This window comes from Rhinolophus sinicus, linkage group LG09, assembly GCF_036562045.2.
Source record: "Rhinolophus sinicus isolate RSC01 linkage group LG09, ASM3656204v1, whole genome shotgun sequence".
In the NCBI taxonomy this organism is placed as follows: domain Eukaryota; kingdom Metazoa; phylum Chordata; class Mammalia; order Chiroptera; family Rhinolophidae; genus Rhinolophus; species Rhinolophus sinicus.
Window position 1 is genome coordinate 24,546,081 of NC_133758.1, and position 13,771 is coordinate 24,559,851.

Sequence of the window (13,771 nt, forward strand, 5' to 3'; positions counted from 1 at the left end):
TTTATTTGCATATCGTACTGCTACTGATGAACTCTAGGTTGTTTCTAGTTTAGGGATAGGATGAATACTGCTTATATAAATATTGTACCATGTCTTTAATGCACATGTGTAACTGTGCATGTGTATATATTCCTGATGAGTGAAATTGCTTATAACAAACTGCCATAAATCTGGTAAAGAAATAATAACATTTATTTGTCCCTCACACCCCTGTAGGTTGGTTGGAATGTCTTTCCTTCAGACTGGTATCTATCTTGCTTCTGAAACCAGTGGGCATGTAAGGACGTATTCTACTAATGGTGATGGAAGAATCAAAAGCACACAAGCCCCACTGCACATGAATATGTCATGCCTTTGCTCACAGCCATTAACATTTCATTGGCCAAAGTAAGTCACATGGCCAAGCCTAAAATCAAAGAACAGGGAAGTGCTCGCCACCCATGATAAGGTCGTGGCAAGTTGTAGATATATAATATTGGCATAGAGAAAGACTGAGACCAATAGTTCAATCTAACACATAGGTTATGTGCATGATCAGCTTTAGTAGATAGCGCCAGTTTTCTGAACTGGTTGCACCATTTTCACTCCACCTATAGTATCTGAAAGTTCTCCACAGCTCCACAAGTTCACCAATACCCGATATTGTCAGTCTTTTAAATTTGCCATTCTGTTAGGAGATAATATGCATATTAGAGTTTTAATTTGTTCTTTACTGATTATTTATAAGGTTGTGCAACTTTAAAGCAATTTATCAGCCAGTGAAAGACCTCTTTATAACAATTTAATCTCTTGTGCTCTCTTCAGCTGTACACATACTAACAATGCAGAAATTAGCATGGCCCCTCTGCAAGGACGACATGCATATTTGTAAAGTGTTCCATATTTTTTAACACATTACCTTCTCAACTCTTGGTGCCTCCTAACCCCGAGAAAATGAAGGGAAGGAAGGAAGGAAGGAAGGAAGGGAAGGAAGGAAGGAAGGAAGGAAGGGAAGGAAGGAAGGGAAGGAGGAAGGGAGGAAGGAAGGAAGGAAGGAAGGGAAGGGAAGAGAAGAGAAAAGAAAAGGCCTCATATATTTTCTGATACTGCTCCCTTCATCGAGGATCCTCTTTCCTTCCTTACCTTTCCCCATTTCACACACTGAGATAACTCTTAAGATAGCAAAGGGTCATCTCTTCTAAGAAATCTTTATCTATTCACCAACCTCCAAGTGAACTTTGTTATACCTTCATTTATGGAAAAGGGCCATATCTTATTCACCTTTATATCCCTTTATACACATATTAGAAACTAAGTAAAGAGTTCATAAATATCAGGTTATACGTGAATGAAAGTTCTTCTACAATAACATACTTTTTACAAGGTGTGTGAAGTTGAGAAAATTATGAAACTTCTCCTACCTTTATTTTCTTATTGTAAATGGAGGTGGGGATAGTTCCTTTGTAGGATTATCATGAGAATGAATATAAAAAATGCATCTATATGGTACCATGCAAGCACAGTTTCACTGTTCAATGACAGTAATAAATGTCATAACTTTAAAAGGAAAAACAAAACAAAACTCAATCTCTTGCCCACTTTTTATTGGAGAAGGTTGCTGCTTTCTGACTGATTTGTAAGAATTCTTTACTTATTCTGGATATGAGCCTCTTGTTGCTACATATACTTTGTTCCACACTTTCACTTGATTTTCCTTCTCTCAGTAGTGACTTTGATGAACCAAATTTTGTTGTTTTAATGTAGTCTTACTTTTAATAAATGTATTCTAACTTGTTAATCTTTTACTTTAGTATGTTTATATTAGTCTTACCACTCCAAGCCATGAAGGTATTCTTCTACAGTATCTCCTAGAAGCTTTATTGTTCTGCTTTGCGTATTTACACTTATAATCCAACTAGAATTTATTTTATTGTATATTGTGAGGTAGTAAAATTCCATTATTTTTAATATTTATATCTGATCAACAGCCCTGTTTATTGAAAATACTTTCTTTTTCCTATTGCTCCGAAATGCCAATTCTGCCATCTAAAAAAAACAGATTCATTAGTGTGTGGATTCCCTTTTCGGTCAATTTATTTTTCTATCCATATATTAATATCACACTATCTTAACTGCTGCAGATCAAAAGTGAATATTGATATATGATAGAGTTTATTACTCCGTTTTGAGATTGTATCAACTATTTTTGGCTCATTTCATTTCCATATTAATTTAGAATTAATTGGTGAATCTCCACCCTCTCCCCAAATCTGTTGATATATATTTATGAGTAGATCAATTAAGGGAAAATTGACCTTGTTAAAATATTGAATCTTCCAATTCATAAATGTAGCATACACTTCAACTTATTTATGCTGTCTTTAATTTTTTTCATGAAGTCTTACAGCTTCCTAAGTAGAAGTCTTGCAAAACATTTAAAAGATTTATTTTTTGAGATTTGATATTGCTGATGGTATGGCAATTAATACTATTAAATATGTTCATTTCTTATTTATTTGTTGCTCATATATAGGGGAAAAAAAAAACAAACCCTTTTTTCTATGTTGGCTTTGTTGTCAGAAACCTTACTATAATTATTTATTCAATTTACTGATTTATGTAAAGAATCTTTGAAATTTTCTATATACCCAAAATACAATTTCCAGGAATAGTAACATTTTTGCCTTTATCAACTTTATTCATATGAGTCATATTCTTGCCTAACTGAATGGGTTAGAACCACCAGTATAAAGTAAATAAAAGTATTTATAATGAGTATTCATATATTGTAGTCAATCTCAGAGGGAGTGGTTTTCATATTTAATATTTGTGTTAGATTTTGTTTTGATACCTAGTATTAAGTAAGGCAAGCTGCCTTCTATGCCTAGTTTGCTAAGATTTTTTTTGGGGGGCGGGGAGTGGTGGAATTTTTTAAACATAAGAATATTATATAAATGGAATCATACTATATGTAGCCTTTTGGGATTGGCTTGCTCAATTAGAATGAGTCTCTGGGGATTCGGCTAGGTTGTTGCATGTTTCAACACTCAGTTCCTTCTGTTGTTGAGTCATATTCCATGATACGGTTATATCACAGAGTACATAAGCATTCACTCATTGAAGGATATTTGGTATATTTCCCATTTTTAACTATTATGAATAAAGCTACTATAAACACTGAGAACTTTTTGTTTGTTTGTTTGTTTTAGTATACTGTTATGTGAACATGAGTTATTTCTCTGCAATAAATGACCAGGAGCACAATTGCTGCCTTACGTATTACATGTAGACTATCTATAGCTATATTTTTATCTATCTATATCGCTATCTCTATATCTGTATTTATATCTATCTATATCTATCTGTATCATCTGTAAATGTCTACAAGGTATGATCACAAAATATGGTGAATGTTTAAATTAAAAAAAAATATTACAGTAAAACACACATTGCCATTAATTCTTCTCAAAATACTCCCCTTTGTCTTGAACACACTTATCCCATCGTTCTTGCCACTTTCCGAAGCAGTTCTGGAAGTCCTCTTTCATAAGTGTCTTTAGTTGTGCTGTCTTGCGTGGCTGCCTCGATGTCCTGAATTCACTCAAAACGTTTAACTTTCATGGTCACTTTGACTTTGGGGAAGATTCAGAATTCGCATGGTGCCAGATCTGATGAATAAGGTGGAAGAGGACACACCTTAATGTTTTTATTTGACAGAAATTGCCACAGCAGAACTGACGTGTGACATGACACGTTGTCATGATGGAGGATGAAGACACGAAAGAGGACTTCCAGAAATGCTTCAGAAAGTGGCAAGAACAATGGGATAAGTGTGTTCGAAGTGAGGGGGAGTATATTGAGAGGGATTAATGGCAATGTCTTTTACTATAATAAATTATTTTTAATTTAAATATTCACTATATTTTTATCACCCCTCATGTGTGCATATATATACATATATATATATATATATATATATATATATATATATGATTTTTAAAAAAAGATAATGTTATCCAGAGTTGCAGTACCATTTTATGTCCCCACCAGCATTGTGAGTTTAATCCAATTTTTCCACATTCTTACCAGCATTCAGTTTTGTCACCATTGCTTAAATTTCAGCCATTTTTATAGGTATGTACTAGTGATATAGTTCATTGTAGTTTTAATTTGCAGTTGCCCAAGGCTAGTGATCTTTAACATGTTTTATGTGCTTATTTGCCATCTATATTTACCATCCTATTTGGCAAAATGTTTCTTCATCTCTTCTGTTCAAAGTCTAATTAATTGTTTGTTTGTTAAGACTGAGCTTTGAGAGTTCTTCATATATGCTAAATACTAGTCTTTTGTCAAATATGTGGCTTGCAAATATGTAGTTTTTCCCACTCTAGTTTGTCTTTTCGTACTCTTAATGGGGACTTTCACAGAGCAAGTCTGTTTTTTAAAATTTAATGAAGTCCAATTTATACAGTTTTCTTTTTACGGACAGAGCTTTTTGTGCAAGTATAAGAACTTTTTCCCTAGCACTAGATCCTGAAATTTTTTTTCTATGTTTGTCCTGAAAGTTTTATCATTTTTCATTCTACATTAAATCTGTAGTCCATTTTATGTTACTTTTTTTATAAGATGTGAGATTTAGCTCAAGAGTATTTTCCCCACTGTGGATGTTTAATTTTTCCCACACCATTTGTGGAAAAGGAAACTTTCCTCTGTTGAATTTCTTCTTTACTTTTGTTAAAATGTAGTCAGTGCTATTAGTGAGTTTATTTCTGGATTCTCTGCTCTGTTCCACTGATCTATCCATCTATACATCTGTCAATATCATGCAATGTTGATTACTGTAGCTATATAAGTCTTGAAATCAGATAAACCAGTTCCTTCCGCTTGATGCTTCCTTTGAAAAATTGTTTTGGATGTTCTAGTTCCGTTTCCTTTTCATAAAAAATTTTAAATATTTGTTCTCTTTCTCTCTCTCTCTCTCTCTCTCTCTCTCTCTCTCACACACACACACACACACACACACACACACACACACACAAGCACACACATTCTGAGAATTTTATAGGAATTATGTTAAATATTTACATCAATTTGGGGAGAATCAACGTCTTTACCAGGAAAATGTTAAGCCTCTGTATTTATTTAGATCTTCCTTAGTTTCTTTTATTACTGTTGTATAGTTTTTAGCACGTAAGTCTGGTATGTGTTTTTTTCTGCACCCATTGGTATTTTCAACCTGTTATTTTCTTCTTTGGCAAGTGACAATGTGAGGCAAAAAGAAAACCCAGATAATTCAATACCATGTCATTCCTTGGGTCCTGAAATTCTTAGCTAGTCTGCCTCTTTCTCTCCACCTTTCAGAACATTCTAATTCTTATTTTATATATAATTTCCCTGGTTTTGTTTTGTATGTAGTAGGAGGCATAGGGAAAAGTAGATCTATTTCACCTTCCTAGAAGTAGCAGTCTTGGTATAAATCAAACCTGTCACTAGATGTTGTCATATTGTATCTATAGACTGCAGAGACTTCCTGGGGCCCTTTCAGAGGTGTCCATCAGGAAAGGGGAGGAGGCTGGAGGACTCGGGCACTCCCACAGTTGCCCTGACCTTTCAAACTCTTTTTATTTCTGTGAAGGGATCATCTGCATTTAAACTCATTCTGTCTTGTAAAACTTCTGGAAGGCAATCATTGCGGAGATTATGGCTCTATGATCATGGGGGCAGAAAGTTAGCACAAGAGATGCCATCAGTACTTGCTGAAGAAGCTGGGGAGAAGAGAACATCTGCTTCTTCTCCTCCTCATCCCAAAGCAACAATAAGTGAGGCAGAGACAAAGGGCTTAAGACATTCATTATCAGTATCAGGGGTGTAGTCCTTTTGCCTCTCACATCTATTTGACATAAGAAAGTCATGGAATCAGGTTTCGCATTGGACCCTGTATCCTCTTAAACTGAAAAGAAACATTTAAAGTGCTCTAACATTCAAACGATGTCCTGAAACATTTTCTGGCTTTGGGGAAGAACAATTAATTCGGCTGTTGTCTCATCAGCCTCTTGCTCAGACTGCAGGTCGACTCTTTGGAAGATGATTATTATTTTTTTGTCAAAGTTCTTTCCATTGGCTTGTCCTTGTTCTGAGAAGCCATTGTTTGGAATGGCATCTTTCAGTAGCATCCCTCTGCAAGTGCAACTCTCCAGGTAGTGCCCTGTTGTTCTACAGGAAAAACTTCAGCTTGTAGAACCTCACCGAGTTTGATGTATTGGCAAGACCTCCTGTAAACCCTCCAGAGTGAATATAGTTGGCCACCTTGTCATCAGACTTCTCAGAGCAGTGACATTGGGCTTCTATCTGGGGGCATCAGGGAGATGCTAATTGGTATAAACCACCCCACTAGGATCTGCTTATATGTCTGGGGGAAAGATTTCAATTGCTGCATAACTCATATCAAAGGAGCCCTTACCTGCCACACACCTAAATAAACTTGACTCAACTCTCAATTTTACAGTATGGGGGGGAAATCCCTGTACTGCTCATGAATTTCCAGGGCTTATTTTCTAATGGCGCCTCTTTCTTCATCTCTTATTTCCATTATGGGGAAGGTGTTCTTATTCACCCTGAGTTATCTCAGAAGCTAAATTCACCCAGTTTTCACAACATTTTTGAAACCCAACAAGCATGTATATTCTTACTAGATTTCACTGAATGTTTAAGTTCAAGAAGAGGGATTATACTAGAATGCATGCCACTCCCTTTCTCTTTTTTTGGCCTCTCAGTCTTCCTCCTTCCAAACCCTCTTTTCTATCTGTGTCCTTCAAGGACTGACCTCAGCTCAACTTCAACTCCTCTGGGTGTTTTCTGCTGTCTTCTTAAATAAGCACATTTCAAATGTTCTTAATACCATATTCATTAAAATACTGTGTAATTGCCTGTTTAGTTTTGTGTATTCCCTCAAGTTTAAAATCTCTACGTGAGTACAAATCAACTCTGTCTTTTTCGATATCAGAGTGTGCAGCACAGATTACACACTCAAATACTTATTGATGTCAATATTGACAAATATACTGATACATTAGATTTTTGTCTAATTTAGCCATGATTTAACTGTTTGTTCAGGTTAAAGTGTTCAGTGCAATATGTTCTAAAAGTCTTCTGCTTTGTAAACACACACACACACACACACACACTTAAGACGATTTAAGCAATTCTTTGAGAAAGATCTTATAAATAGATTATTCAAGTCTTTATATTTTTATTGTCCTTTATTTAAAAAAAAATGGATTGGAGACTAATATTTTAGAGATGTATACTAGTTCAGAGTTACAGAAATATATCTTTACTGTAATACTAATTATCATACATTTCAGATTTTCTGGTAAGCCATATAGGAAGTATTCAACTATCCTTAAGATTTTTAAAAAATAATCTTGTGAAAATTCAATGATAACCTAATATTTTTCCCAATTACATAATATGGTTTTGAATTGTTCTAATTGCATACTTACAACTAAATTATTTTAAAGTGATTTAAATGCATGTTTGTTCTGCAAACAAATTAAATGCATTAATTTCAGCAAATTATCCAGAATACCTTAAGGTTTTTTAATTAATTAAAAACTTTATATTTTTCATGATTACTGAAAACATATCCTGCCAAATCCTCTGTGATTTACTTGATGGGAGGAAAGAATTCTCACATGGGTAAATATAAATAGAAGTGATTTAGTTTTAATATAATTTCATGGTTAATTTGAAGCAATATTTTTAAAATGTCATAATATAACATGCCTTGAGTTTAAATTGTGATTTATTTTTTCTTTTTTTAAAGCACCATCATATTGGTTACTTTTATTGATCCTGTAGCGCTCCTATACATTGTGTTATTATCTCCATCTTATAAAAAAGGCAAGTTGCTGGCCAGTCATACTATCAATATTTAGTGATGGATTTGAGGCTTTAATCCAAGGCTTTGGTGATTTTCTTCAGGTCAAATTTGGCTGGAGAGAAAGAGTGAAGAAGACCCATCCTAAGAGAAGCAATAGTCTGAACTTAAACATTAGTGTTAGCAAATGAATTTTAAGGTTGTAGAAGGTGGCTTCATTGTGCTTTACTGTACAAACAATATAGCAGGCTGTTGCTACCATTTTTGCTTGATAAAGCTTTGTGTACATTTGGATTCTTGCTTGGGAAGATAAATGAGCTCATTTCAGGATTGGATCTGTAAGCAGATGATTGAATTTCAGGGAGGTGTTTGTATGCATTGGAGAGAGTGTTTCTGTCACTGAATTTCTTCATCGGCGATCTCAAAGGGAGTGGATGGATGGAAACAGAGGGAAAGATTGTTTATTGGGAGGAAATGAAAGGGATTCGTTTCTATGGAGCCTAGCCAGGTGACCTAGATTCACAACACTGGAATATGAACTCGGATGAACACTTTTAAAAAGAATGAAAGAAATCTTGGATAGAGGGACTGGCTTAATTTCCAGCCAATTCACATCAAGTCTCTTTGAAGGGGTTTTCTGATCCCAGGAGAAGCTTTTATTTGATATACGTTTCATATGCTGGGTTTATCTAGGGTTCAGATAATCACACAGAGCAGTTCTCATCTGGATTACTCTGTGTGCTCCTGGCCTCAGCAAGCTCTTTTGGGGGCCTTGAGTTGATATAAACAAACAGGAAACCTGAAAGACTTACATGTGATCTTAGGGTCACAGCAACATTTTCAGAGTGACTATTTGCATTTTCCTATGAAATTGAAAAACAACGCTATGTATCTTCAAAAAATGTTGCAAGTAATTCCACAAGATTTACCTTTTGTGAGAGGAAGATCAATGAAAGTACAAAGAGCAGTGGAATGAAAAATGGAAAGATTGTGTGGTTTCCCATACACTGAACTGTGTCAGAATAGAGGGAGTTGCTAAAACCACACTAGACTGACTTCCCTGCAAGTTATATTTCCTACAGCTTCATCTTCCTGGAGCATATTCATAAGGAACACGTTTCCTTCAAGATAGGCTATATGCCCTATAAATTTTTGGATCTTAAGATCTCATTGCATGTATATGTTTGTCTTCCATCAGGATTGTGTAAGTTCCCTGAGCGTAGAGACTATGAGTGTGTGTGTGTGTGTGTGTGTGTGTGTGTGTGTGTATCTTCTTATCTCCAGCAGCTAGCAGAAATCTAATTTTTGGGAGGTGCTCAGTTCAATGCATTGTGAAAGTGCCTCTTGCGGTTATTCATTACTCTTTTCTAAACAAAAAGTTGTGAAAATAATCATTTGTTTATCTGTGTTTCAAAATCAACAGTATAAATAATTCCTGAATTGTGCCAAATTCCATGCTGTTCGAAATGTTTTTAGTTGTGATTTAGTTTGCTGTTTACTTATACCATAAATTGTGGATAAAACAAAATAAAGATTGTAACCAGACTCCAGGAGTTTATGAGTTCCAGGCTGTTCTAAGCATGGTTCACAAATGATGGTATATTCACTTTGGTATTTGAACAAGTTGAAATATGTAGGATGGGATTGGCATGAATGAGGAAATAAATGGATGTAATGAAATAAGATTTTCAGATCTCACCTCAGAGCTTCAGACCCAGATATTCACTGTTTTCACTTAAATAATACACAGACATAGCAAAGTCAACATTACCGAAACTGAACTTGTGGTCCTTCTTTCTTCCTTCTCTCAGTAAATGTCATAACTATCTGCCCATCTGCAAATGCCAGAATTTGGAGAGGCTCTCTTCCATTGTCCTCCTTTTTTATCCTCCATATATTACTAAATTCTATACGTTAAATCTTTTAGACATCCTGCTAATCTATCAGCTTTCTTTCAACCCTAGGGCCACTATTGTAATATAGGCCAGTATCACTTCTCACCTAGATTACTAAATATCTACTGAATCATTCTAGTTTTCCACTTTAAAATTGATTAATCACATTTCAACCAGATGAACATTCCAAAATGCACATCTAATGGTGGCACTTACGGTTGAGTTCAAAGTTCTTAAAAAACAATGACTATACTTAACTCTTATTAAACATTCACTACACACAATGTAGTGTGCTGGATGACTTCCACACACTATCTCATTGAATCATCTGAACAACTCTATGAGTTCAATACAAACATTATCATAACTTTTTCAAATGAAAAATACACATTTTACAGAGATCAAGTGATTTTCCTAAAATAAGACAACTGGTAGTGATAGAGCCAGAGTTTAAACTCAGGCAGTCTGACTTTATATGCCCTACTCTAAAATATGATTCCTGAGAAAAGTGGCTTTTCAGGTTCTGTGCCCATTTGTTAATGGAATTGTTTGGATTTTGTTTTTGTTTTTGTTTTGTTGGAAGACATATAAATAGCCAACGGATGCATGAAAAGATGATCAACTTCACTAGATTTTAGGGAAATGCAAAATAAAATCACAATGAGATACCAGTTCACACCTGTTAGACTGGCTATTATCAACAAAACAAATAATAACAAGTGTTGGAGAGGTTATAGAAAAAAAGGGACCCTCATACACTGTCAGTGGGAATGTAAATTGGTATAGCCACTATGAAAAACAGTGTGAAGTTTCCTCAAAAAATTAAAAATAGAATTATCATTTGACCCAGTAATTGCTCTTCTGGGTATCTACCCCAAAATTTTGAGAACATTTATCCATTAAGATATATGTACCCTTATGTTCATTGCCTCACCATTCACGGTGGCCAAGACATGGAAACAACCAAAATGTCCTTCAATAGATGATTGGATAAAGAAGATGTGGTACATATATACAATGGAATATTACTTCATAAGAAAATATGAAATACTGCCATTTGTGACAGCATGGATGTATCTTGAGAATATCATGCTAAATGAAATAAGTCAGACAGAAAAAATCAAGAATCATATGCTTTCTCTCATATGTGGGATATAAAACTGAAAGCAACAAGCAAACAAGACAAGCAAATAAACAAAAAACTCATAGATACAGACAACAGTTTGGTGGTTACCAGAGGGGACGGGGGTAGGAGGGAGGTAAAAAAAGGGTAAAGGGGGTCAAATATATGGTGATGGAAGAAGGTGTGACTTTAGGTGGTAAACACACAATGCAATATACAGATGATGCATTATAGAATTGTATACTTAAAACCTATGTAATTTTATTAACCAATGTCACCAAAAAAATTTAATAAAAAATATGATTCCATGTAATATATTTATAAGCAAGTCTGATTTATCTCTTAAATTTCATCTATCAACATTCTCTTTCCTAAAATCTATGATTTAACCACACTGAAATTACATAAGTTCTTTTTTTATTCCATCATCTTTATAACATCTGGAATTCTGGCTTTCAGTTTTTCTTTCTCTCTTGCTTCACTTTCTCCTAACTGCTAATCAGGGTAGGTGCTACTTCTTCCAGGAAGCACCCATTGAGTTTCCAAGTATACATCAGAAGTAAGATTGAAATCATACAAAGTATCTTTTCCAATCACAACGAAATGAACTGGAAATCAACAGCAAATGGAAAACTCAAAGACCTAAAAATATTTGGAAATCGAGGGACCAATGAATGAAAGAAGAAATCTCAGAAAAAAAATACTTTGAGAATAATAAAAATGAAAACATATTTCTATATTTATGAGATGTAGCAAAAGAAGTAATGAAAGGAACATTTATAACTATAAATGCATACATTAAAAAAGAAGAGCTCAAATAAGAATCTCACTTTAACCATTAAGAAACTAGGAAAACAAACAAACAAACAAACAAAACCCCAAACGAATAGAAGGAAGGAAATAATAAAGATTAAATGAGAGATAAATAAAATCACAAATAGAAAAACAATAGATAAAATTAATGACACCAAGAGTTGCTTCTTCAAAAAGATAAACAAAATTGTCAAACCCTCAGATTGACTAGGAAAAAAGTTTGCTAAAATAAATAAAATGAGAAATTAGAGTGCAGATATTATACCAACCTTACCAAAAAATAAATAAATAAATATATATATATATATATATACATATATATATATATATATATAGAGAGAGAGAGAGAGAGAGAGAGAGAAATATGCAAAATAGTGAATTTGTACCCTTACCAAACATCATATAAAATTTTTACTGATAATTAATTGATGAGATAAAGGCAAGAGTTAAAATTATAAAACTCTTAGAAGAAAACTTAGGGTCAAATATTCATGACCTTGAATTTGGGAATAGATCTTTAGATATAACACCAAAAGCATAAGCAACAAAGGGAGAAAAGTTGATAAATTGTATTTTATAAAAATGAAAAACTTCCATGTGTCAAAAGTTGTTATTAATAAAATGAAAGGATAACTACAGTATAGAAAAAAAAATTACAAACATACATCTGATAAATGTTTAGAATACAGTATATATAAAAATGTCATGTAAGTTAATGAGTACACAAACAAACACATTAAAACTTTTTGTAATTTTCAGCATGTAAGTCTTCATCTCTTTGTTTAAGTTTATTCCTAAGTAATTTCTTTTGATGTTATTATAAATGGAATCAATTTCTTTTTCTTGTTCATTATCTTTGTGTAGAAACTCAACTGAATTTTGTGTATTGATTTTGTATCCTGAAGCTTTGTTGAATTTGTTTAGAAGTTCGAATAGTTTTTATTTGTGTGCATGTGTGTGATTTTTAGAGCTTTCTACATATAGGATCATGTTACCAGCAAACAGAAAATTTACCTCCTTCTTTTCCCATTTGGATGCCTTTTATTTATTTTTCTTATCTTATTGCTCTAGGCAGAACTTCCAGTACTATGCTAATTAAAAGTGGTTAAAGCAGGCATCCCTGTCTTATTTTTGATCTTAAAGGAAGAGCTTTCAATCTTTCATTACTGAGTATAACGTTAGGATACAAACTTGCGGTACACGATTAAGAAAAAACTGACACATTTGTTCGGTGATTTGTTTCTCTAGGTAACATGACCAATGCACTTCAAATAAAGAAATTCTCCCGATAAAGTAGAAATACACCTGACTTCACTTTAAGCAGAAACTCCATTTCCTATATTTTCCTGTGTTATGTCTTTCGCATTCTATGTACTCTACTTAACTAGAGTATCTGATTTTTTTACTTAGTAACCTATTTTAAAAGTCTTCTTTGTTATGAAATCTAAAAACTAATCATGGCTTTTCTGTTAAATGAGTTCAAATATAAATTTTGCCTTTTGTTTTTTCAGAAGATGCTTATAAGACCCAGGTTAGGATCGACAACGAACCAGCTTATTTGGACATATTGGACACTGCTGGTCAGGTAGGTAATTTTCTTGAATCTCTCCAATCTCTGAGGCCAGTTTAGGCTTTAATTTCAAATACATGTACCACAAAGAAGAAGATGAGTTTCCCTATTCAAACAGGAGAAGAAAAAGTTTTCAATGGCAATTGGGAATTAAGAGAAGAATTAATAGGAAAATGTGACTCATTGCCAACCAGAATATTTCAACATTCCTTTAATTTTCTAAATATAAAAGTGTAAGTGTAGATGTAATGTTGCTACTATGATTATAAAACTAATGAAATAGTTTATAATTCTTCTTCAGAAATGCAAAAAACTTTGTCCTTGACCCAAATCTGATGATGGTTTTTATTAGAAAATGTTAGTGCAGATGTGCTTAGCATATATGTTCATGGAACCAAGGCTAGGGAGTAAGTTCAATGGAATGGTAACATAGAAAAGAGTCAGCATAATCGAATGCATTAGTTTATAAACCTATACATAGGAACATAGAGAAAGAACTATGAGGAGGAGGA

At 33.8% G+C, this 13,771-nt stretch overlaps 1 protein-coding gene and 1 pseudogene across 3 annotated transcripts in view; both read left to right on the top strand.

Annotated features, from left to right (window-relative positions):
• Positions 1-13,771, top strand: part of RIT2 (Ras like without CAAX 2) — a 303,120-nt gene that overhangs the window by 113,411 nt on the left and 175,938 nt on the right. For all 3 annotated transcript variants that reach the window (XM_019739662.2, XM_074340046.1, XM_074340045.1), the window contains one exon: positions 13,201-13,274. In XM_019739662.2, coding sequence (XP_019595221.1) covers positions 13,201-13,274 — 74 coding nt within the window. The remainder of the gene's footprint in view (positions 1-13,200; positions 13,275-13,771) is intronic.
• On the top strand, positions 790-887 carry LOC141567080 (U6 spliceosomal RNA; annotated as a pseudogene).